Genomic DNA, 24,085 nt, shown 5'->3' with positions numbered 1-24,085 from the left:
TTGCACAGTAGCATGTTGTAATTTTTTTCCATTTAGATAATAATCCAATTTGCTATTATTTCCTCCAAAGTGAATAACCTCGCATTTGTCAACGTTATACTCCATCTGCCAGATCCTCGCCCACTCACTCAGCCTGTCCAAGTCTCTCTGCAGACATAAGAACATAAGAACATAAGAAATAGGAGCAGGAGTAGGCCATCTAGCCCCTCGAGCCTGCCCCGCCATTCAATAAGATCATGGCTGATCTGACGTGGATCAGTACCACTTACCCGCCTGATCCCCATAACCCTTAATTCCCTTACCGATCAGGAATCCATCCATCCGCGCTTTAAACATATTCAGCGAGGTAGCCTCCACCACCTCAGTGGGCAGAGAATTCCAGAGATTCACCACCCTCTGGGAGAAGAAGTTCCTCCTCAACTCTGTCTTAAACCGACCCCCCTTTATTTTGAGGCTGTGTCCTCTAGTTTTAACTTCCTTACTAAGTGGAAAGAATCTCTCCGCCTCCACCCTATCCAGCCCCCGCATTATCTTATAAGTCTCCATAAGATCCCACCTCATCCTTCTAAACTCCAACGAGTACAAACTCAATCTCCTCAGCCTCTCCTCATAATCCAAACCCCTCATCTCCGGTATCAACCTGGTGAACCTTCTCTGCACTCCCTCCAATGCCAATACATCCTTCCTCATATAAGGGGACCAATACTGCACACAGTATTCCAGCTGCGGCCTCATCAATGCCCTGTACAGGTGCATCAAGACATCCCTGCTTTTATATTCTATCCCCTTCGCAATATAGGCCAACATCCCATTTGCCTTCTTGATCACCTGTTGTACCTGCAGACTGGGCTTTTGCGTCTCATGCACAAGGACCCCCAGGTCCCTTTGCACGGTAGCATGTTTTAATTTGTTTCCATTGAGATAATAATCCCATTTGTTATTATTTCCTCCAAAGTGTATAACCTCGCATTTCTCAATGTTATACTCCATTTGCCATATCCTCGCCCACTCACTCAGCCTGTCCAAATCTCTCTGCAGATCTTCTCCGTCCTCCACACGATTCACTTTTCCACTTATCTTTGTGTCGTCTGCAAACTTTGTTACCCTACACTCAGTCCCCTCCTCCAGATCGTCTATATAAATGGTAAATAGTTGAGGCCCCAGTACCGATCCCTGCGGCACGCCACTAGTTACCATCTGCCAACCAGAAAAGCACCCATTTATTCCGACTCTCTGCTTCCTGTCGGATAGCCAATCCCCAATCCATGCTAACACCCTACCCCCAACTCCGTGTGACCCAATCTTCTTCATCAACCTTTTGTGAGGCACCTTATCAAACGCCTTTTGGAAGTCCAAAAACACCGCATTCACCGGTTCCCCTCCGTCAACCGCACTAGTCACATCTTCATAAAAATCCAACAAGTTCGTCACTGGCGGGTGAAACTAGAACTAGGGGGCGTGGCCTCAAAATAAAGGGGAGCAGATTTAGGACTGAGTTGAGGAGGAACTTCTTCACACAAAGGGTTGTGAATCTGTGGGATTCCCTGCCCAGTAAAGCAGTTGAGGCTACCTCATTGAACGTTTTTAAGGCAAGGATAGATAAATTTTTGAACAGTAAAGGAATTAAGGGTTCTGATGAGCGGGCGGTAAGTGGAGCTGAGTCCACGAAAAGATCAGTCATGATCTTATTGAACGGCGGAGCAGGCCCGAGGGGCCAGATGGCCTACTCCTGCTCCTAGTTCTTATGTTCTTATATCATAGAATCATAGAATCATACTGTGCAAAAGAGGCTCTTTGGTCCGTCGAGTCTGCATTGACACGTGAGAAACACCTTCCACCTAATCCTATTTGCCAGCACAAAGTTGGGTGGGAGGGTGAGTTGTGAGGAGGATGCAGAGATGCTTCAGCATGATTTGGACAGGCTGAGTGTGTGGGCAAATGCATGGCAGCTGCAGTATAAGGTGGATAAATGCGAGGTTATCCGCTTCAATAGCAAAAATAGGAAGGCAGATTATTGTTTGAATGGGTGTAAATTGAGAAAATCATAGAATACCTACAGTACAGAAGGAGGCTATTCAGCCCATCGAGTCTGCACCGACCACAATCCCACTTAGGCCCGATCCCCATTACCCTATTATTTACACTCTTATCCCCCTGACACTAAGGGGCAATTTAGCATGGTCAATCAACCTAACCCGCACATCTTTAGAGTGTGGGAGGAAACTGGAGCACCCGGAGGAAGCCCACACAGGGAGAACGTGCAAACTCCACACAGACAGTAACCCAAGCTGGGAAACGAACCCGGGCCCTTGGCGCAGTAAGGCAGCAGTTCTAACTACTGTGCCACCATGCCGGATACTCAGCGAGATCTTGGTGTCAAAATAAAAGCAAATTACTGTGGATGCTGGAATCTGAAGCCAAAAAAGAAAATGCTGCAAAATCTCAGCAGGTCTGGCAGCATCTGTAAGGAGAGAAAAGAGCTGACAGTGCAAGTCCAGATTTGACAAAGGCTCATCAAAGTTAGCTGACGACACGAAGGTTGGTGGGGTTGTGGATAGTCTGGAGGGATGTCAGAAGTTATAGAGGGACATAGATAGGATGCAAGACTGCGCAGAGAAGTGGCAGATGGACTTCAACCCAGATAAATGCGTAGTGGTCCATTTTGGCAGGTCAAATGGGATGAAGGAGTGCAATATAAAGGGAAAGACTCTTAGTACTGTAGAGGATCAGAAGGACCTTGGGGTCCGGGTCCATAGGACTCTAAAATCGGCCCCGCAGGTGGAGGAGGTGGTTAAGAAGGCGTATGGTGTGCTGGCCTTTATATCGAGGGATTGAGTTTAGGAGTCCGGGGATAATGATGCAGCTATATAAGACCCTCGTCAGACCCCACTTGGTGTACTGTGCTCAGTTCTGGTCACCTCACTATAGGAAGGATATGGAAAAGATTGAAAGGGTGCAGAGGAGATTTACAAGGATGTTGCCTGGATTGAGTGGCATGCCTTATGAGGATAGGCTGAGGGAGCTTGGTCTTTTCTCCTTGGAGAGACGTAGGATGAGAGGAGACCTAATAGAGGTAAATAAGGTGTTGAAAGGCATAGATCGGGTGGACTCTCAGAGGCTTTTTCCCAGGGTGGAAATGGCTGCTACGAGAGGACACAAGTTTAAGGTGCTGGGGGGTAGGTACAGGGGAAATATTAGGGGGAAGTTTTTCACACAGAGGGTGGTGGGCGAGTGGAATCGGCTGCCGTCAGTGGTGGTGGAGGCAAACTCAATAGGGTCTTTTAAGAGACTCCTGGATGAGTACATGGGACTTAGTAGGATGGAGGGTTATAGGTAGGCCTAAAAGGTAGGGATATGTTCGGCACAACTTGTGGGGCCGAAGGGCCTGTTTTGTGCTGTAGTTTTTCTATGTTTCTATTCTATGTTTCTATCTGGACTCGAAAGGTCAGCTCTTTTCTCTTCTTACAGATTCTGCCAGACCTGCTGAGACCTTGGAGTCCTCGTGCATCAGTTGCTGAAAGCAAATGTGCAGGTACAGCAGGCAATAAAGAAGGCAAATGGTATGTTGGCCCTCACAGCAAGAGGATTTGAGTACAGGAGCAGGAATGTTTAATTGCAATTGTGTAGGCTGTTCTGTGAGGCCACACCTGGAGTACTGTGTGTAATTTTGATGTCCTTATCTGAGGAAGGATATCCTTGCCATAGAGGGACTACAGCGAAGGTTTTCCAGGCTGATTCCTGGGATGGCAGGTGTGTCATATGATGAGAGACTAAATTGGTTAGGATTAGATTCATAGAATCCCATAGACTCCCTACAGTGCAGAAGGAGGCCATTCGGCCCATCGAGTCTGCACTGACCACAATCCCACCCAGGCCTTATTCCCGTAACCCGTCATACTTACCATGTTAATCTCCCTGACACTAGGGTTAATTTAGCATGGCCACCTGATCCGCACATCTTTGGACTATCTCTGGACATTCATTGTAGTTTGGAAGAGTGAGAGGGAATCCCATAGAAACTTATAGAATTCTCACAGGATTAGACAGGGTAGATTCAGAAAGAATGCTCCCGATGGTGGGGGAGTCCAGAACTAGGGGCCATAGTTTGAGGGTAAGGGGTAAACCTTTTAGAACTGAGGTGAGGAGAAATTTCTTCACCCAGAGGGTGGTGAATGTGTGGAATTCACTACCACAGAGAGTAGTTGTGACCAAAACGTTGTCTGATTTCAAGAGCAAATTAGATATAGCTCTTGGGGCTAAAGGGATCAAGGAATATAGGAGGAAGGGGGGGAATCAGAATATTGAATTTGACGATCAGCCATGATCAAAATGAATGACGGAGCAGGCTCGAAGGGCCTAATGGCCTCCTCCTGCTTTGTTTTTTTTAACATTTCTATGACAAAGAACAAAAGAACAAAGAAGCAGAGGATCAGGTCCTTCAGGGACCATACTTGATCCTCGCCTGTGAGGACCTACACCGGCAAGGCCATTAAGGCAAGTGAGTCTGGACGATTATGTCCCAGGCTCACTAATAATATTTAAATGAAGATTTAAAAATTGATATCAGCCCTGCGCCTGAACAGGACTTGAGGCTGATCACGCCGGAAATTCAGGGCCAATAATATCGCGAGAGGCGAGAAACTGGGTATGAACCCGGTTTTCGCCTCTCTCGCGAACTTACTTGCTCGCCACACTGATCGACGGGCATGATGAGCCCCAGATTGTGCTGGCTCAGGAGAGAAAAGCAGCGTGAAGCTCACAGGCTTCATAGCCAGCCTTTCTCATCGTATTGAACAACATCCTGCATTCTAAAAGAAAAAAAGTAATGAATGCCAAGCAGGCTCAAAGGGCCAAATGGCCTCATCTTGCTCCTATCTTCTATGTTTCTATGTAAATAGGTGGGGTTACGGGGATAGGTTGGATTGTTGTCGGTGCAGGCTCAATGGGCCGAATGGTTCCCTTCTGTAGGGATTCTATTATTCTATTGATAAAGACGCTGGCAAGGCCAGGAACCCCAAGATCGGGGTACTCCGATCTCCGACTTAAGTAAAAGACCACCGCCTGGACATCAGAACCCGCCCCAAGTACCACGGTACCCCTGCCTACCATAATGCCAACATTGGGGCACTGCCCCCACTTGCAGGCATTGGGGCTGTCCCCTCCCCCCAAAAGCCCAACAGGCATTATGACTCTCCCTCCCCCTTACACACAATGGGGCTCACCTCTCTCCCATACCCAACCATACATAAGGAGGAACCCCCAAATTGGGCTCCCGAGAGGGCCCGCCCCAGCATTGCCACCTTGGCACTGCTAGGTTGGCCAGGGGGCAGTGTCTCGACCACCTCAACGAGACCTTGGAGTCCTCGTGCATCAGTTGCTGAAAGCAAGCGTGCAGGTACAGCAGGCAGTAAAGAAGGCAAATGGTATGTTGGCCTTCATAGTGAGAGGATTTGAGTATAGGGTTAGGGATGTTTTGCTGCAACTGTATAAGGCTTTGGTGAGGCCACACCTGGAGTATTGTGTGCAGTTTTGGTGTCCTTATCTGAGGAAGGATGTCCTTGCTATAGAGGGAGTACAGCGAAGGTTTACCAGGCTGATTCCTGGAATGGCAGGTCTGTCATATGAAGAGGGACTAAGTCGGTTAGGATTATATTCATTGGAGTTTAGAAGAGTGAAAGGGGATCTCATAGAAACTTATAAAATTGTAACAGGGTTAGCAGGGTAGATTCAGAAAGAACATTCCCAATGGTGGGGGAGTCCAGAACTAGTGGTCATAGTTTCATAGAAATCATAGAAACCCTACAGTGCAGAAGGAGGCCATTCGGCCCATCGAGTCTGCACCGACCACAATCCCACCCAGGCCCTACCCCCACATATTTACCCGCTAATCCCTCTAATTTACGCATCTCAGGACTCTAAGGGGTAATTTTTAACCTGGCCAATCAACCTAACCTGCACATCTTTGGACCGTGGGAGGAAACCGGAGCACCTGGAGAAAACCCACGCAGACACGAGGAGAACGTGCAAACTCCACACAGACAGTGACCCAAGCCGGGAATCAAACCCAGGACCCTGGAGCTGTGAAGCAGCAGTGCTAACCACTGTGCTACCGTGCCGCCTTGAGTTTGAGGATAAATCTTTGAGAACTGAGGTGGGGAGAAATTTCTTCACCCAGAGGGTGGTGAATGTGTGGAATTCACGCCCACAGAATGTAGTTGAGGCCAAAACATTGTCTGATTTCAAGAAGAAATTAGATATAGCTCTTGGGGCTAAAGGGATCGAAGGATATGGGGGGAAGGGGGATCAGGATATCAAAATGAATGACGAAGCAGGCTCGATGGGCAGAATGCCCACTCCTGCTTCCAGTTTATACGTTTCCATGTGTCTATGTCCCTGACCACCCGAGGGCTATTGGTACCTCCGCACCCCCGGAAAGCTCAACAATTCTGGGGCAGGAAAAATCTCAAATTCAGATCTCACTGGCTCAAATCCTGTTTTTGGCCGCTCATGGGATTTAGCGGCCAGTACAGGATTTGCACCCATATTCAATGGGACAGCTGAATTGCAGCCAATGGCCAGAATGGTCTCATTGTCTACCTTACAATCCGAGGATACATGGTGAAAAACGGAGGCCCCAGCTTGCATTTGAAGCCCAGGAGCCCAGAACATTAGTGACCTACTTGAGGACTCTCTCGAATTCCTGTCGTTCTTTGGTTGCCTGCACTGCCAGGAAATGTTGCTTTTGCCGGATTTGATCTGATCGAGATTTCTTCAGCATCGCCGCCACCTCCGACTTCTTACGCTCCTCCTCCAGTTCCTTCCGGCGCCATTCACGCTCTGCAGCCTCCTGGCTCCTCTTCGCCCGTAGCGCATCCTACAAAAGAGAGACAAAGGAGAAGGATGGATTGAACCAATCTCTGGGTGAGAGATCTGTGCATTGACTGGTGCCTCTCTGTTCCCCACCCGCCCCCCCTGTCCATTGATAATGGACAGGAAGCAAAGAGTAGCATTAAACGAGACAGTTTCAAGTGCACATGGAATGTTGTAAGAGTTGTTGCTCGGGCATGCATTCACATACAGGGACCTGTTGTATTGTCTTATAATGAGAGGTTGAGTAAATTGGATCTATATTCATCAAATTATGAAATTGTTACAGAACTGAAAAAGGCCATTTGGCCCATTGTGTCAGTGCTGGCCTATTTTCTGGAGTTCCGAAGAATGAGCAGTGAATGTTATTGAAGCATGCAAGATTCCAAAGGTAAAATAAGAAAAATACAGCGGATATTGGAATCTGAAACAAGAGGAGAGAATGTTGGAAAATCTCAGCATGTCTGGCAGCATCCCTAGGGAGAGAAAACAGAATTCATGTTTTGAATTTGTTTGGCCCTTCATCAGAACTGACCCCAACCTTCCTGTTGCTCTCCTGCACACATGCTGTCCTAGGCCTGCTGCAATGCTCCGGTGAAACTCAATGCAATCTGGAGGAGCAGCATCTCATCCTGCGGTTCGGCAGGTTACAGCCCTCAGGACTCTTCATTGAGTTAAGCAACTTTAGGCTGAAACCCTTCTTCTCTATCTCAAACCCAATTTTAAATATCCCATACATTTATTGTCTCAATGCAAACTCCAACCTATCCCTCCCCCCAACCCTTCCACCAGGCTATTTGTCTTTTGTTCTTAAGGTTGCTACATCTTGTTCATAAGAACATAAGAACTAGGAGCAGGAATAGGCTATCTGGCCCCTCGAGCCTGCTCCGCCATTCAATAAAATCATGGCTGATCTTTTCGTGGACTCAGCTCCACTTACCCGCCCGCTCACCATAACCCTTAATTCCTTTATTGTTCAAAAATTTATCTATCCTTGCCTTAAAAACATTAAATGAGGTAGCCTCAACTGCTTCACTGGGCAGGGAATTCCACAGATTCACAACCCTTTGTGTGAAGAAGTTCCTCCTCAACTCAGTCCTAAATCTGCTCCCCCTTATTTTGAGGCCATGCCCCCTAGTTCTAGTTTCACCCGCCAGTGGAAACAACTTCCCTGCTTCTATCTTATCTATTCCCTTCATAATCTTATATGTTTCTATAAGATCTCCCCTCATTCTTCCGAATTCCAATGAGCATAGCCCCAGTCGACTCAGTCTCTTCTCATAGGCCAACCCTCTCAACTCCGGAATCAACCTAGTGAATCTCCTCTGCACCCCCTCCAGTGCCAGTATATCCTTTCTCAAGTAAGGAGACCAAAACTGTACACAGTACTCCAGGTGTGGCCTCACCAGCACCTTATACAGCTGCAACATAATCTCGCTGTTTTTAAACTCCATCCCTCCAGCAATGAAGGACAAAATTCCATTTGCCTTCTTAATTACCTGCTGCACCTGCAAACCAACTCCTTGAGATTCCTGCACAAGGACATCCAGGTCCCTTTGCACAGCAGCATGCTGCAATTTTTTACCATTTAAATAATAGTCCATTTTGCTGTTATTCCTACCAAAATGGATGACCTCACATTTACCAATATTGTACTCCATCTGCCAGACTCCTGCCCACTCACTTCGATTATCTATATCCCTTTGCAGACTTTAAGCGTCCTCTGCACACTTTGCCCTTCCACTTATCTTAGTGTCATCTGCGGATTTTGACACACTACACTTGGTCCCCAACTCCAACTCATCTATGTAAATCGTAAACAATTGCAGTCCCAACACTGATCCCTGAGACACACCACTAGTCACTGATCGCCAACCAGAAAAACACCCATTTACCCCCACTCTTTGCTTTCTGTTAGTTAACCAATCCTCTATCCATGCTAATACATTACCCGTAACACTGCACCTTTATCTTATGTAGCAGTCTTTGGTGCGGCACCTTGTCAAATGCCTTCTGGAAATCCAGATACACCACATCCCACAGGTTCCCCATTGTCCACTGCACATGTAATGTTCTCAAAGAATTCCACCAGATTAGTCAAACATGACCTGCCCTTCATGAACCCATGCTGCGTCTTACCAATGGGACAATTTATATCCAGATGTTTCGCTATTTCTTCCTTGATGATAGATGCAAGCATTTTCCCTACTACAGAAGTTAAGTTAACCGGCCTATAGTTACCTGGCTTTTATCTACCTCCTTTTTAAAACAGTGGCATCACATTTGCTGTTTTCCAATCTGTGGGAACCACCCCAGAGTCCAGCGAATTTTGGTAAATTACCACTAGTGCATTTGTTATTTCTCCCGCCATCTCTTTTAGTACCCTGGGATGCATTCCATCAGGACCAGGAGACTTGTCTACTTTTAGCCCCATTAACTTGCCCAACACTACCTCTTTCGTGATAATGATAGTTTCTAGGTTCTCACCTGCCATAGCCTTCCTGTCATCAATTTTTGGCATGTTATTTGTTACAATCTCTCCCAGCTACAATTTAATATCCAATGTATTTCTCCCTCTCTTTCATTCTGATGAGGAGTCAGATGGACTCAAAATGTTAACTCTGTATTTTTTCCGCACAGATGCTGCCCGACGTGCTGAGATTTCCCAGCATTCTCTGCTCTTCTTTCAGATTCCAAAGGAGCTTTAAGGGTAGATACTGAATTTGTTTTCCTCAGCCAGGGAATCTCGAACTTGGCCACACAGTGTCAGGATGGGGGTCGGAGAAGGCAGGATAAGGCGAAATACTTTCACTCAAAAGGCTGTGAATCTTTGAAATTCTTTACATGTAAGGGCTGGAGATGCTCCATCACTGAATATCTTTAAGACTGACTCATGTCGCAATCATTCTCTCAGAATTGTAGTCATACATTAAGTATTGTCTCTCAGTTACCTTTTCTCAGGATGATATCTTCACTGACTGGTGTCATAGTCCCTCTCGCTCATGATTTATCGATACGCTGACTGCTGTTGTTGCTCATCACAACCCTGCACTATTGCCTTGTCCCTTCTCGTTAACTTTCGAAATCTCCAGTCAGATGAGCCCTCTCGCACTGCTATTTAGTTTAAAGGCCTCGCTGCAGTGCTTTATGTCAGGCTCCAACCAGTGGAGGATTTTCACCCTCAATTCTAATTGACTTCAGTTTTGCTAGGGCTCCTTGACATCACACAGTCAAATGCTATCTTGATGTCAAAGGCAGTCCCTGTCAACTTACCTCTGTGCATTGACTGGTGTCTCTGATGCCCTCCCTCCTCTCCTATGAGATATCAGTTCAATGACTGATGTATCTCAGCTCTCTTCAACAGGGAAATATCGCTCACCCACCTGTTCTGCCTTGTGATCATGGGCTCGTTCTTGCAGGGCCTGTAATCGAGCCACTTCGATAGCTTTTTCCCGTTTCAAGCGATTCTGCTGTTCCTCAAACTCAGCTTCTCTTTTCTGGGAAGAAAGTACAGGTACAACACGGGTTAGTTACTGAGCAAAGTTCTCTCCTCTCTTCCTCCCTGCCGGACCCTCCCGATCCCTCCCACTCTACCATCTCTCTTCCTCCTTCTCGTTCCCTCTCTCTCTCCCCCTCTCCAATTTTCTCCCTCTCTCTTTCCCTCTTCCTCTTTCACTCCTTCCACCCCCGAGAATTTGAGGGTCTGGATCAACATGGATAAAATATGTCTTTAAGACAGAAAGGGGCAATTTATTTTTCAGAGTGGAGAATGGTGGTTCCCATGAGTGAGTGTCAGGACCATTCTTTCTTTTGATATTGTGAGGGGAACTTACCCTGTATGTTTTTCTTATAAAATATGCACAGATATGCACTCATTATTCTCTCTAAAATTTTAATCTGGAAAAGACCTTAAAATGGTTGAATCCATGTCTGTCTGTAACCCCTGAACAAAAGGAGCTACCTGGCAGAATCAGAGAAACTTGCATCTCGAATCCCTGAAGATATTCCAATGACTCATCTGTGCAATGCACAGAACAAATTCAAAAACAGCCATACATTTCATAATCCGGGGTGGACAGCCAGAGTCTACTGATCTGCTAGGGCAAAGGGCTCCACAACCTTCCTTTCAATTCTTAATGCTTGAGGCATTTAACAATTTTGAGGATCCAGACATGGGACATACATCCTTTGTCAAAGAAAGCATAAAGAGGTGGGAACAAAGAACAAAGTGCAAACAACAGTACAGCACAGGCCCTTCGGTCCACCAAGTCTGTGTTGACACATGACGCCTGGTTTTGTGAAGGGGAGGTCATGTCTCACTGACTTGATCGCGTTTTTCGAGGAAGTGATGAAGACGATTGATGAGGGTAGGGCAGTGGATGTTGTCTACGTGGACCTCGTGAAGGGCAAGTCGTGCCTCACAAATTTGATAGAATTTTTTGAGGAGGTAACTAAGTGTGTTGATGAAGGTAGGGCAGTTGATGTCATATACATGGATTTTAGTAAGGCATTCGATAAGGTCCCCCATGGTCGGCTTATGAAGAAAGTGAGGAGGTGTGGGATAGAGGGAAAGTTGGCCGATTGGATCGGTAACTGGCTGTCTGATCGAAGACAGAGGGTGGTGGTGGATGGAAAATTTTCGGATTGGAGGCAGGTTGCTAGCAGAGTGCCGCAGGGATCAGTGCTTGGTCCTTTGCTATTTGTGATTTTTATTAATGACTGAGAGGAGGGGGTTGAAGGGTGGATCAGTAAATTTGCTGATGACACCAAGATTGGTGGAGTAGTGGATGAGGTGGAGGGCTGTTGTACGCTGCAAAGAGATATAGATAGGATGCAAAGCTGGGCTGAAAAATGGCAAATGGAGTTTAACCCTGATAAATGTGAGGTGATTCATTTTGGTAGGACTAATTTAAATGTGGATTACAGGGTCAAAGGTAGGGTTCTGAAGACTGTGGAGGAACAGAGGGATCTTGGGGTCCATATCCATAGATCTCTAAAGGTTGCCACTCAAGTGGATAGAGCTGTGAAGAAGGCCTATAGTGTGTTAGCTTTTATTAACAGGGGGTTGGAGTTTAAGAGCCGTGGGGTTATGCTGCAACTGTACAGGACCTTGGTGAGACCACATTTGGAATATTGTGTGCAGTTCTGGTCACCTCACTATAAGAAGGATGTGGAAGCGCTGGAAAGAGTGCAGAGGAGATTTACCAGGATGCTGCCTGGTTTGGAGGGTAGGTCTTATGAGGAAAGGTTGAGGGAGCTAAGGCTGTTCTCTCTGGAGCGGAGGAGGCTGAGGGGAGACTTAATAGAGGTTTATAAAATGATGAAGGGGATAGATAGAGTGAACGTTCAAAGACTATTTCCTCAGGTGGATGGAGCTATTACAAGGGGGCATAACTATAGGGTTCATGGTGGAAGATATAGGAAGGATATCAGAGGTAGGTTCTTTACGCAGAGAGTGGTTGGGGTGTGGAATGGACTGCCTGCAGTGATAGTGGAGTCAGACACTTTAGGAACATTTAAGCGGTTATTGGATAGGCACATGGAGCACACCAGGATGATAGCGAGTGGGATAACTTGATCTTGGTTTCAGATAAAGCTCGGCAGAACATCGTGGGCCGAAGGGCCTGTTCTGTGCTGTACTGTTCTATGTTCTATGACCTCAGTAAGGCCTTTGACAGGGTCCCTCATAGAACATAGAACATTACAGCGCAGTATAGGCCCTTCGGCCCTTGATGTTGCGCCGACCAGTGAAACCAATCTAAAGCCCATCTAACCCACACGATTCCAATATCATCCATATGTTTATCCAATGACCATTTAAATGCCCTTAATGTTGGCGTGTCCACTACTGCTGCAGGCAGGGCATTCCACGCCCTTAACACTCTCTGAGTGAAGAACCTACCTCTGACATCTATATCTATCACCCCTCAATTTAAAGCTATGTCCCCTCATGCTAGCTATCACCATCTGAGGAAAAAGGCTCTCACTATCCACCCTATCTAATCCTCTGATCATTTTGTATGCCTCTATTAAGTCACCTCTTAACCTTCTTCTCTCTAACGAAAACAACCTCAAGTCCCTCAGCCTTTCCTCATAACACCTTCCCACCATACCAGACAACATCCTAGTAAATCTCCTCTGCACCCTTTCCAATGCATCCACATCCTATAATGCGGTGACCAGAACTGTACGCAATACTCCAAGTGCGGCCGCACCAGAGTTTTGTACAGCTGCAACATGACCTCTTGGCTCCGAAACTCAATCCCTCGACCAATAAAAGCTAACACTCTGTACGCCTTCGTAACAACCCTATCAACCTGGGTGCCAACTTTCAGGGATCTATGCACATGGACACCGAGATCTCTCTGCTCATCCACACTACCAAGTATCTTACCATTAGCCCAGTACTCTGTATTCCTGTTACTCCTTCCAAAGTGAATCACCTCACACTTTTCCGCGTTGAACTCCATTTGCCACCTCTCAGCCCAGCACTGCAGCTTATCTATGTCCCTTTGTAACCTGCAACAACCTTCCGCACTGTCCACAACTCCACCGACTTTAGTGTCATCCGCAAATTTACTAACCCATCCTTCTACGCCCTCATCCAGGTCATTTATAAAAATGACAAACAGCAGTGGCCCCAAAACAGATCCTTGCGGTACACTACTAGTAACTGAACTCCAGGATGAACATTTCCCATCAACCACCACCCTCTGTTTTCTTACAGCTCGCCAATTCCTGATCCAAACCGCTAAATCACCCTCAATCCCATACGTCCGTATTTTCTGCAATAGCTTACCGTGGGGAACCTTATCAAATGCTTTACTGAAATCCATATACACTACGTCAACTGCTTTACCCTCATCCACCTCTTTGGTCACCCTCTCAAAGAACTCAGTAAGGTTTGTGAGGCACGACTTACCCTTCACAATACCGTGTTGATTATCCCTAATCAAATGATTCCTTTCTAGATGATTATAAATCCTATCTCTTATAATCCTTTCCAAAACTTTGCCCACAACAGAAGTAAGGCTCACCGGTCTATAATTACCAGGGTTGTCTCTACTTCCCTTCTTGAACAAGGGGACAACATTTGCTCTCCTCCAGTCTCCTGGCACTATCCCTGTAGACAATGATGACCTAAAGATCAAAGCCAAAGGCTCTGCAATCTCCTCCCTTAGCCTCCCAGAGAATCCTGGGATAAATCCCATCCGGCCCAGGGGACTTATCTATTTTCACATTTTCCAGAATTGCTAACACCTCCTCCTTATTAACCTCAATCCCGTCTAGTCCAATAGCCTGTATCTCAGTATTCTCCTCGACAACATTGTCTTTTTCCTGCGTGAATACTGATGAAAAATATTCATTTAGGGCCTCTCCTATCTCTTCAGGCTCCACGCACAACTTCCCACTACTGTCCTTGACTGGCCCTAATCTTACCCTCGTCATTCTTTTATTCCTGACATACCTATAGAAGCTTTAGGGTTTTCCTTGATCCTACCTGCCAAAGACTTCTCATGTCCCCTCCTGGCTCTTCTTAACTCTCTCTTTAGGTCCTTCCTGGCTAACTTGTAACTCTCAAGCGCCCAAACTGAGCTTTCACGTCTCATCTTTACATAAGTCTCCTTCTTCCTCTTCACAAGAGATTCAACTTCTTTCGTAAATCATGGTTCCCTCACTCAACCATTTCCTCCCTGCCTGACAGGTACATACTTATCAAGGACACCCAGTCGCTGTTCCTTGAACAAGCTCCACATTTCAATTGTGTCCATCCCCTGCAGTTTCCTTCCCCAACCTATGCATCCTAAATCTCTCCTAATCGCATCATAATTTCCTTTCACCCAGCTTTAACTCTTGCCCTTCGGTATATACCTATTCCTTTCCATCGCTAAAGTAAATGTAACCGAATTGTGGTCACTATCACCAAAGTGCTCCCCTACCTCCAAATCTAACACCTGGTCTGGTTCATTATCCAGTACCAAATCCAATGTGGCCTCGCCTCTTGTTGGCCTATCTACATACTGTGTCAGGAAACCCTCCTGCACACATTGGACAAAAACTGACCCATCTAAAATACTCGAACGATAGCTTTTCCAGTCAATATTTGCAAAGTTAAAGTCCCCCATAACAACTACCCTGTTACTTTCGCTCTTATCCAGAATCATCTTTGCAATCCTTTCCTCTACATCTCTGGAACTTTTCGGAGGCCTATAGAAAACTCCCAACAGGGTGACCTCTCCTTTCCTGTTTCTAACCTCAGCCCATACTACCTCAGTAGACGAGTCCTCATCAAACGTCCTTTCTGCCACCGTAATACTGTCCTTGACTAACAATGCCACAGCTCCACCTCTTTTACCACCTTCCCTGCTCTTACTGAAACATCCAAACCCCGGAACCTGCAACAACCATTCCTGTCCCTGCTCTATCCATTTTTCCGAGATGGCCACAACATCGAAGTCCCAGATACCAACCCATGCCGCAAGTTCACCCACCTTGATGCTCCTGGCATTGAAGTATACACACTTCAAACCACCTTCCTGCCTGCCAGTACACTCCTGCGACGCTGGAACCTTATCCATGACCTCACTACTCTCAACCTCCTGTACACTGGATCTACAATTCAGGTTCCCATCCCCCTGCTGAATTAGTTTAAACCCTCTCGAAGAGCATTAGCAAATTTCCCCCCCAGGATATTGGTACCCCTCTGGTTCAGGTGTAGACCATCCCGTTTGTAGAGGTCCCACCTACCCCAGAAAGAGCCCCAATTGTCCAGATATCTGAATCCCTCCCTCCTGCACCATCCCTGTAGCCACGTGTTCAATTGCTCTCTCTCCCTGTTCCTCTGCTATCACGTGGCACGGGTAACAAACCAGAGATAACAACTCTGTTTGTTCTAGCCCTAAGCTTCCACCCTAACTCCCTGAATTTCTGCCTTACATCCCCATCCCTTTTCCAACCTATGTCTTGGGTGCCTATGTGAACCACGACTTGGGGCTGGTCCCCCTCCCCCTTAAGGATCCCGATAACACGATCCAAGACATGACCGACCCTGGCACCTGGGGGGCAACACACCAACCGCGAGTCCCTCTCATTCCCACAGAATCTCCTATCTATCCCCCTAACTATGGAGTCCCCAATAACTAATGTTCTACTCCTCACCCCCCTTCCCTTCTGAGCAACAAGGACAGACTCTGTGCGAGAGACCTATACCCTATGGCTTACCCCTGTTAAGTCATATCCAAAACGGAATTCTTGTTATACAGAGGAACAGGCTGTATTGGTGCAGACTGGTACAGAAAGTGAAGTCACACGGGATCAGAGGTGAGCTGGCAAGGTGGATACAGAACTGGCTCGGTCATAGAAGACAGAGGGTAGCAGTGGAAAGGTGCATTTCTGAATGGGGGGCTGTGACAATGGCGTTCCTCAGGGATCAGTGCTGGTACCTTTGCTGTTTGTAATATATATAAATGATTTGGAGGAAAATGTAACTGGTTTGCTTAATAAGTTTGTAGATGACACAAAGGTTGGTGGATTTGCGGATTGCGACGAGGACCATCGGAGGATACAGCAGGATATAGATCGGTTGGAGAATTGGGCGGAGAAATGGCAGATGGGGTTTATTCCGGACAAATGTGAAGTAACTCATTTTGGAAGATCTAATACAGATGCGAAATATATAGTAAATGGCAGAACCCTTCTAAGTATTAATAGGCAGAGGGATCTGGGTGTACAGGTACACAGGTCACTGAAAGTGGCAACGCAGGTGGAGAAGGTAGTCAAGAAGGCATACGACATGCTTGCCTTCATCGGCTGGGGCATAACAAATTGGCAAGTCATGTTAACATAAGAACATAAGAACTAGGAGGAGGGGTAGGCCATCTGGCCCCTTGAGCCTGCTCCGCCATTCAAAAAGATCATGGTTGATATTTCGTGGACTCAGCTCCACTTACCCGCCTGCTCACCATAGCCCTTAATTCCTTTACTGTTCAAAAATCTATCTATCCTTGCCTTAAAAACATTCAATGAGATAGCCTCAAATAAGTTTTTTGTGTCGGTCTTCACGGTGGAAGACACAAATAGTTTACCGAATATTAACGATAGAGGGTTGGTAGGAGGAGAGGTACTCAATACAATTAATGTTACCAGGGAGGCAGTGCTTGGTAGACGAATGGGACTGATGGTGGACAAGTCCCCGGGCCCGGATGGAATGCATCCCAGGGTACTGAAAGAAATGTCAGAGGTAATAGCGGATGTGTTAGTGGTTATTTATCAAAATTCGTTGGATTCTGGGGTAGTGCCGGCGGACTGGAAAACGGCTAATGTTACGCCGCTGTTTAAAAAAGGAAATAGACAAAAGGCGGGTAACTACAGGCTGGTTAGCTTAACGTCTGTAGTTGGGAAAATGCTGGAATCCATCATTAAAGAAGAAATAGCAGGCTATCTGAATAAGAATGGTTTGATCAAGCAGAAGCAGCATGGATTCATGAGGGGAAAGTCGTGCTTGACGAACTTGTTGGATTTTTATGAAGATGTGACTAGTGCGGTTGACGGAGGGGAACAGGTGGATGCGGTGTTTTTGGATTTCCAAAAGGCGTTTGATAAGGTGCCTCACAAAAGGTTGCTGAAGAAGATTGGGTCACACGGAGTTGGGGGTAGGGTGTTAGCATGGATTGGGGATTGGCTATCCGACAGGAAGCAGAGAGTCGGAATAAATGGGTGCTTTTCTGGTTGGCGGATGGTAACTAGTGGCGTGCCGCAGGGATCGGTACTGGGGTCTCAACTATTTACCATTTATATAGACGATCTGGAGAGGGGACTGAGTGTAGGGTAACAAAGTTTGCAGACGACACAAAGATAAGTGGAAAAGTGAATCGTGTGGAGGGCGTAGAAGGTCTGCAGAGAGATTTGGACAGGCTGAGTGAGTGGGCGAGGATCTGGTAGATGGAGTATAACATTGACAAATGCGAGGTTATTCACTTTGGAGGAAATAATAGCAAATTGGATTATTATCTAAATGGAAAAAAATTGCAACATGCTGCTGTGCAGAGGGACCTGGGGGTCCTTGTGCATGAGACGCAAAAATCCAGTCTGCAGGTGCAACAGGTGATCAAGAAGGCAAATGGGATGTTGGCCTATATCGCAAGGGGGATAGAATATAAAAGCAGAGATGTCTTGCTGCATCTGTACAGGGCATTGGTGAGGCCGCAGCTGGAATACTGTGTGCAGTATTGGTCCCCTTATTTGCGGAAGGATATATTGGCCTTGGAGGGAGTGCAGAGAAGGTTCACCAGGTTGATACCGGAGATGGGGGGTGTTGATTATGAGGAGAGACTGAGCAGATTGGGTTTGTACTCGTTGGAATTTAGAAGGCTGAGGGGGGATCTTATAGAGGCATATAAGATAATGAAGGGGCTGGATAGGGTAGAGGTGGAGAGATTCTTTCCACTTAGAAAGGAAACTAGAACTAGAGGGCACAGCCTCAAAATAAAGGGGGGTCAGTTTAGGACAGAGTTGAGGAGGAACATCTTCTCTCAGAGGGTGGTGAATCTCTGGAATTCTCTGCCCACTGAAGTGGTGGAGGCTACCTCATTGAATATGTTTAAATCATGGATAGATGGATTCCTGATCGGTAAGGGAATTAGGGGTTATGGGGATCAGACGGATAAGTGGAACTGATCCACTTCAGATCAGCTATGATCTTATTGAATGGCGGGGCAGGCTCAAGGGGCTAGATGGCCTACTCCTGCTCCTATTTGGAAGCTTTGGAGAGGGTACAGAAAAGATTTACCAGGATGTTGCCTGGCATGGATTCTGAAGGGGGAGGGGAAACAGTCACAAGTCGTGGTACGCATTGGTACGAATGACATAGGTAAGAGAAGGGACGGGGATTTAAAGCAGTAATTTTTGCAGCTGGGCTGGAAGCTGAGAGCCAAGACAAAACATGTGGTCATCTCTGGTACGTTGCCGGTGCCACGTGATAGCGAGTTGAGGAACAGGGAGAGAGTGCAGTTAAACATGTGGTTGCAGGGATGGTGTAGGAGGGAGGGTTTCAGATACGTGGATAATTGGAACACATTCTCGGGAAGGTGGGACCTGTACAAACAGGACGGGGTGCACCTGAACCAGAGGGGCACCAATATCCTAGGAGGGAAATTTGTTACGGCTCTTCAGGGGGGTTTAAACTAATTTGTCAGGGGAGTGGGAAAAGGAGTTGTAGTCCAGAAGTCAGTGAGGGTGGTGAGGTATTGGGGACGGTATCAGGGTCAAGGGTGGGTACCGGTAGACAGGAAGGTGGGTTGAAGTGTGTCTACTTCAATGCAAGGAGCATCCGGAACAAGGTAGATGAACTTGGGGCATGGATTGGTACTTGGGACTACGATGTTGTGGCCATTACAGAGACGTGGGTAGAACAAGGACAGGAATGGTTGTTGGACGTTCCGGGGTATAGATGTTTCACTAAGTGTAGGGAAGCTGGTGAAAGAGGTGGAGGAGTGGCATTGTTAATCAAGGATAGTTTAACGGCTGCGGAAAGGCACTTCGAGGGGGATCTGCACACTGAGGTAATATGGGCTGAGGTTAGAAATAGGAAAGGAGCGGTCACGTTGTTAGGAGTTTACTATAGGCCCCCAAATAGTAATAGAGATGTGGAGGAAGAAATTGCTAAGCAGATAAGACCATAAGACCATAAGACATAGGAGCGGAAGTAAGGCCATTCGGCCCATCGAGTCCACTCCACCATTCAATCATGGTTGATTTCAACTCCATTTACCCGCTCTCTCCCCATAGCCCTTAATTCCTCGAGAAATCAAGAATTTATCAATTTCTGTCTTGAAGACGCTCAACGTCTCGGCCTCCACAGCCCTCTGTGGCAATGAATTCCACAGACCCACCACTCTCTGGCTGAAGAAATTTCTCCTCATCTCTGTTCTAAAGTGACTCCCTTTTATTCTAAGGCTGTTCCCCTGCGTCCTAGTCTCCCCTGTTAATGGAAACAACTTCCCTACGTCCATCCTATCTAAGCCGTTCATTATCTTGTAAGTTTCTATCAGATCTCCCCTCAACCTCCTAAACTCCAATGAATATAATCCCACGATCCTCAGACGTTCATCGTATGTCAGGCCTCCCATTCCTGGGATCATCCGTGTGAATCTCCGCTGGACCCGCTCCAGTGCCAGTATGTCCTTCCTGAGGTGTGGGGCCCAAAATTGCTCACAGTACTCCAAATGGGGCCTAACCAGTGCTTTATAAAGCCTCAGAAGTACATCCCTGCTTTTGTATTCCAAGCCTCTTGAGATAAATGACAACATTACATTTGCTTTCTTAATTACGGACTCAACCTGCAAGTTTACCTTTAGAGAATCCTGGACTAGGACTCCCAAGTCCCTTTGCACTTTAGCATTATGAATTTTGTCACCGTTTAGAAAATAGTCCATGCCTCTATTCTTTTTTCCAAAGTGTACGACCTCGCACTTGCGAGGTATTATGGATATGTGTGGGGGTCACAGGGTAGTTGTCATGGGGGACTTTAACTTTCCAAATATTGATTGGAACCTTTGTAGGTCAAATAGTTCGGATGGGGCAGTTTTTGTGCAGTGTGTGCAGGAGGGTTTCCTGACACAATATGTGGATAGGCCGACAAGAGGTGAGGCCACATTGGATTTGGTACTGAGAAATGAACCGGGCCAAGTGTTAGATTTGGTTGTGGGAGAGCACTTTGGAGATAGTCACCACAATTCGGTGTCTTTTGTTATTGCAATGGAGAGGGATAGGGCCGTACGGCAGGGCAAGGTTTACAATTGGGGGAGAGGTAATTATGATGCGATTAGGCAAGAATTAGGGGGCATAAGTTGGGAACAGAAACTGTCAGGGAAAGGAACTAATGAAAAGTGGAACTTTTTCAAGGAACAAATACTGGGTGTCCTTGATAGGTATGTCCCTGTCAGGCAGGGAGGAAATGGCCGAGTGAGGGAACCATGGTTCACGAAAGAGGTGGAATGTCTTGTGAAAAGGAAGAGGGAAGCTTATGTAGGGATGAGGAAACAAGGTTCAGATGGCTCGATTGAGGGTTACAAGTTAGCAAGGAATGAGCTGAAAAAGGGGCTTAGGAGAGTTAGGAGGGGACACGAGAAGTCCTTGGCGGGTCGGATCAAGGAAAACCCCAAGGCTTTTTACTCTTATGTGAGGAATAAAAGAATGACCAGGGTGAGGTTAGGGCCGGTCAAGGACAGTAGTGGGAACTTGTGTATGGAGTCAGTAGAGATAGGCGAGGTGATGAATGAATACTTTTCTTCAGTGTTCACCAAGGAGAGGGGCCATGTTTTTGAGGAAGAGAAGGTGTGACAGGCTAATAGTCTGGAGGAAATAGATGTTCGGAGGGAGGATGTCCTGGCAGTTTTGAATAAACTGAAGGTCGATAAGTCCCCTGGGCCTGATGAAATGTATCCTAGGATTCTTTGGGAGGCAAGGGATGAGATTGCAGAGCCTGTGGCTTTGATCTTTGAGTCCTCGCTGTCCACGGGGATGGTGCCAGAGGACTGGAGAGTGGCGAATGTTGTTCCTCTGTTTAAGAAAGGGAATAGAAATGACCCTGGTAATTATAGGCCAGATAGTCTTACTTCGGTGGTTGGTAAATTGATGGAAAAGGTCTTTAGAGATGGGATTTACGACCATTTAGAAAGATGCGGATTAATCCGGGATAGTCAGCACGGATTCGTGAAGGGCAAGTCGTGCCTCGCAAATTTGATAGAATTTTTTGAGGAGGTAACTAAGTGTGTTGAGGAAGGTAGGGCAGTTGATGTCATATACATGGATTTTAGTAAGGTGTTTGATAAGGTCCCCCATGGTCGGCTTATGGTGAAAGTGAGGAGGTGTGGGACAGAGGGAAAGTTGGCCGATTGGATAGGTAACTGGCTGTCTGATCGAAGTAAGAAGTCTCACAACACCAAGTTAAAGTCCAACAGGTTTATTTGGTAGCAAATACCATAAGCTTTCGGAGCGCTGTCAGAAGCTTTTTCTCAGGGTGGAAGAGTCAATTACTCGGGGCATTGTTTTAAGTGGGAGAAGCAAGGTTTAAAGGAGATGTACGAGGCAAGTTGTTTTACACAGAGGATGGTGGGTGCCTGGAACTCGCTGCCAAGGGTGGTAGTGGAAGCAGATACGATAGTGTCTTTTCAGGGGCTTCTTGACAAATACATGAATAGGATGGGAACAGAGGGATATGGTCCCCGGAAGGGTAGGAGGATTTAGTTCAGTTGGGCAGCATGGTCGGTGCAGGCTTGGAGGGCTGAAGGGCCTGTTCCTGTGCAGTAACTTTCTTTGTTCTTTGTTCCAAACTAAAGATCTTTTGCCTATATGCAGGCCGTATCCCTCTATTCCCTGCCTATTCATGTATTTGTCAAGATGCCTCTTAAACGTTGCTATTGTAACATTTTCTGCCAGCTTCTCTGGCACTGCTCAAGTCTCCAGCCTATATATATCCTGCTGTATCCTCTGGCAATCCTCCTCACTAGCTGCAGCTCCCTTAATCTTTATGTCGTCCGCATTCAGACCATCTACATTCTCCTCCAAATGAGTTATATGTATATTACAAACAATATGGTCCAAGCACTGACCCCTGTGGAACACCACTGATCACAGATCACCAGTCAGATAAACATCTTTCCACTGCAACTCTGTCTTGTACGACCGAGTCAGTTTTGTATCCAGAGACACTGTTCTATGTGACCAGGATAAGGAATACCGTAGGTTGTGTTGCCTGCCTGGTGCTCGGGTCCAGGATGTATCATCTGGGCTGCAGAGGAATTTGGAGTGGGAGGGTGAAAATCCAGTTGTCGTGGTTCATGTAGGTGCCAATGACATAGACAAAACAGGAACTAAGGATCTGCAGAGGGAGTATGAAGAGCAAGGGACAAATTAAAAAGCGGAACCAACAAGGTGGTAATCTCTGGATTACTACCTGAGCCACGTGCGAATTGGCGCAGGGTTAATAGGATTAAGGAGACGAATGCGTGGCTCAAGGATTGGTGTGGGAGGAATTCATGGGGCATTGGCACCAGTATTTGGGCAGATGGGACCTGTATAGATGGGATGGTCTCCATTTGAACCGTGCTGGGACCAGAGTCCTAGCGAATCGTATCACCAGGGCTGTAGATAGGGCTTTAAACTAATTTATGGGGGGGAGGGTGCAGAGGTAAGAGGAATTACGAAATCAATGGTAGAGTAGAGGGAGCGAGTGCAAGTGAATGAGGGCATTCAAGTAGTTAAAGGAGTAGAGGGCGAGGGAGAGGTTGATAGCGTTTCATCAAATCGGGTCCAGATAAAAGCTGGAATAAAGACACTTTGCCTGAATGCAAGAAGCATTCGGAACAAAGTTAATGAGTTGATGGTGCAAATCAGCACAAATGGGTATGATCTATTGGCCATTACAGAAACGTAGCTGCAGGGAGACCAGGACTGGGAGATGAATATCCAGGGGTATCAGGCATTTAGGAAGAATAGACAGGAAGGAAAAGGTGGTGGGGTGGCTCTGTTAAAAAAATATAATATCAGGGTAGTAGTGAGGGATGACATAGGCTCTAAGGAACAAAACGTGGAATCGTTATGGGTAGAGATAAGGAATAGTAGGGGGAGAAAGACACTTGTAGGCGTGGTCTATAGGCCCCCAAATAATAATGTTGAGGTGGGGAGGGCTATGAACAAGCAAATAATGGATGCGTGCAAAAACGGAACGGCAATAATCATGGGGGACTTCAACCTGCATATTGATTGGCTGACTCAAGTTGGAAGGGGTGGGATGGAGGAAGAGTTCTTAGAATGCTGTCGGGTGAGTTACAAAGAACAAAGAACAATACAGCACAGGAACAGGCCCTTCGGCCCTCCAAGCCCGTGCCGCTCCCTGGTCCAAACTAGACCATTCTTTTGTATCCCTCCATTCCCACTCCGTTCATATGGCTATCTAGATAAGTCTTAAACGTTCCCAGTGTGTCCACCTCCACCACCTTGCCCGGCAGCACATTCCAGGCCCCCACCACCCTCTGTGTAAAATATGTCCTTCTGATATCTGTGTTAAACCTCCCCCCCTTCACCTTGAACCTATGACCCCTCGTGAACGTCACCAACGACCTGGGGAAAAGCTTCCCACTGTTCACCCTATCTATGCCTTTCATAATTTTATACACCTCTATTAAGTCTCCCCTCATCCTCCGTCTTTCCAGGGAGA

General features: G+C 46.7%; 1 protein-coding gene across 1 annotated transcript in view; it reads right to left on the bottom strand.

The window, feature by feature from the left end:
- The window catches only part of cfap45 (cilia and flagella associated protein 45), a 223,278-nt gene that overhangs the window by 38,483 nt on the left and 160,710 nt on the right, over positions 1-24,085 (bottom strand). The window contains exons 9-10 of the mRNA XM_078219236.1: positions 10,251-10,364; positions 6,681-6,874 (exon numbers count right to left, since the gene is read on the bottom strand). Coding sequence (XP_078075362.1) covers positions 6,681-6,874; positions 10,251-10,364 — 308 coding nt within the window. The remainder of the gene's footprint in view (positions 1-6,680; positions 6,875-10,250; positions 10,365-24,085) is intronic.

Source organism: Mustelus asterias, chromosome 8 (genome assembly GCF_964213995.1).
Source record: "Mustelus asterias chromosome 8, sMusAst1.hap1.1, whole genome shotgun sequence".
Classification (NCBI taxonomy): domain Eukaryota; kingdom Metazoa; phylum Chordata; class Chondrichthyes; order Carcharhiniformes; family Triakidae; genus Mustelus; species Mustelus asterias.
Note: the sequence above shows the minus strand (reverse complement) of the source record. Positions and strands in the feature narration are given on the sequence as shown.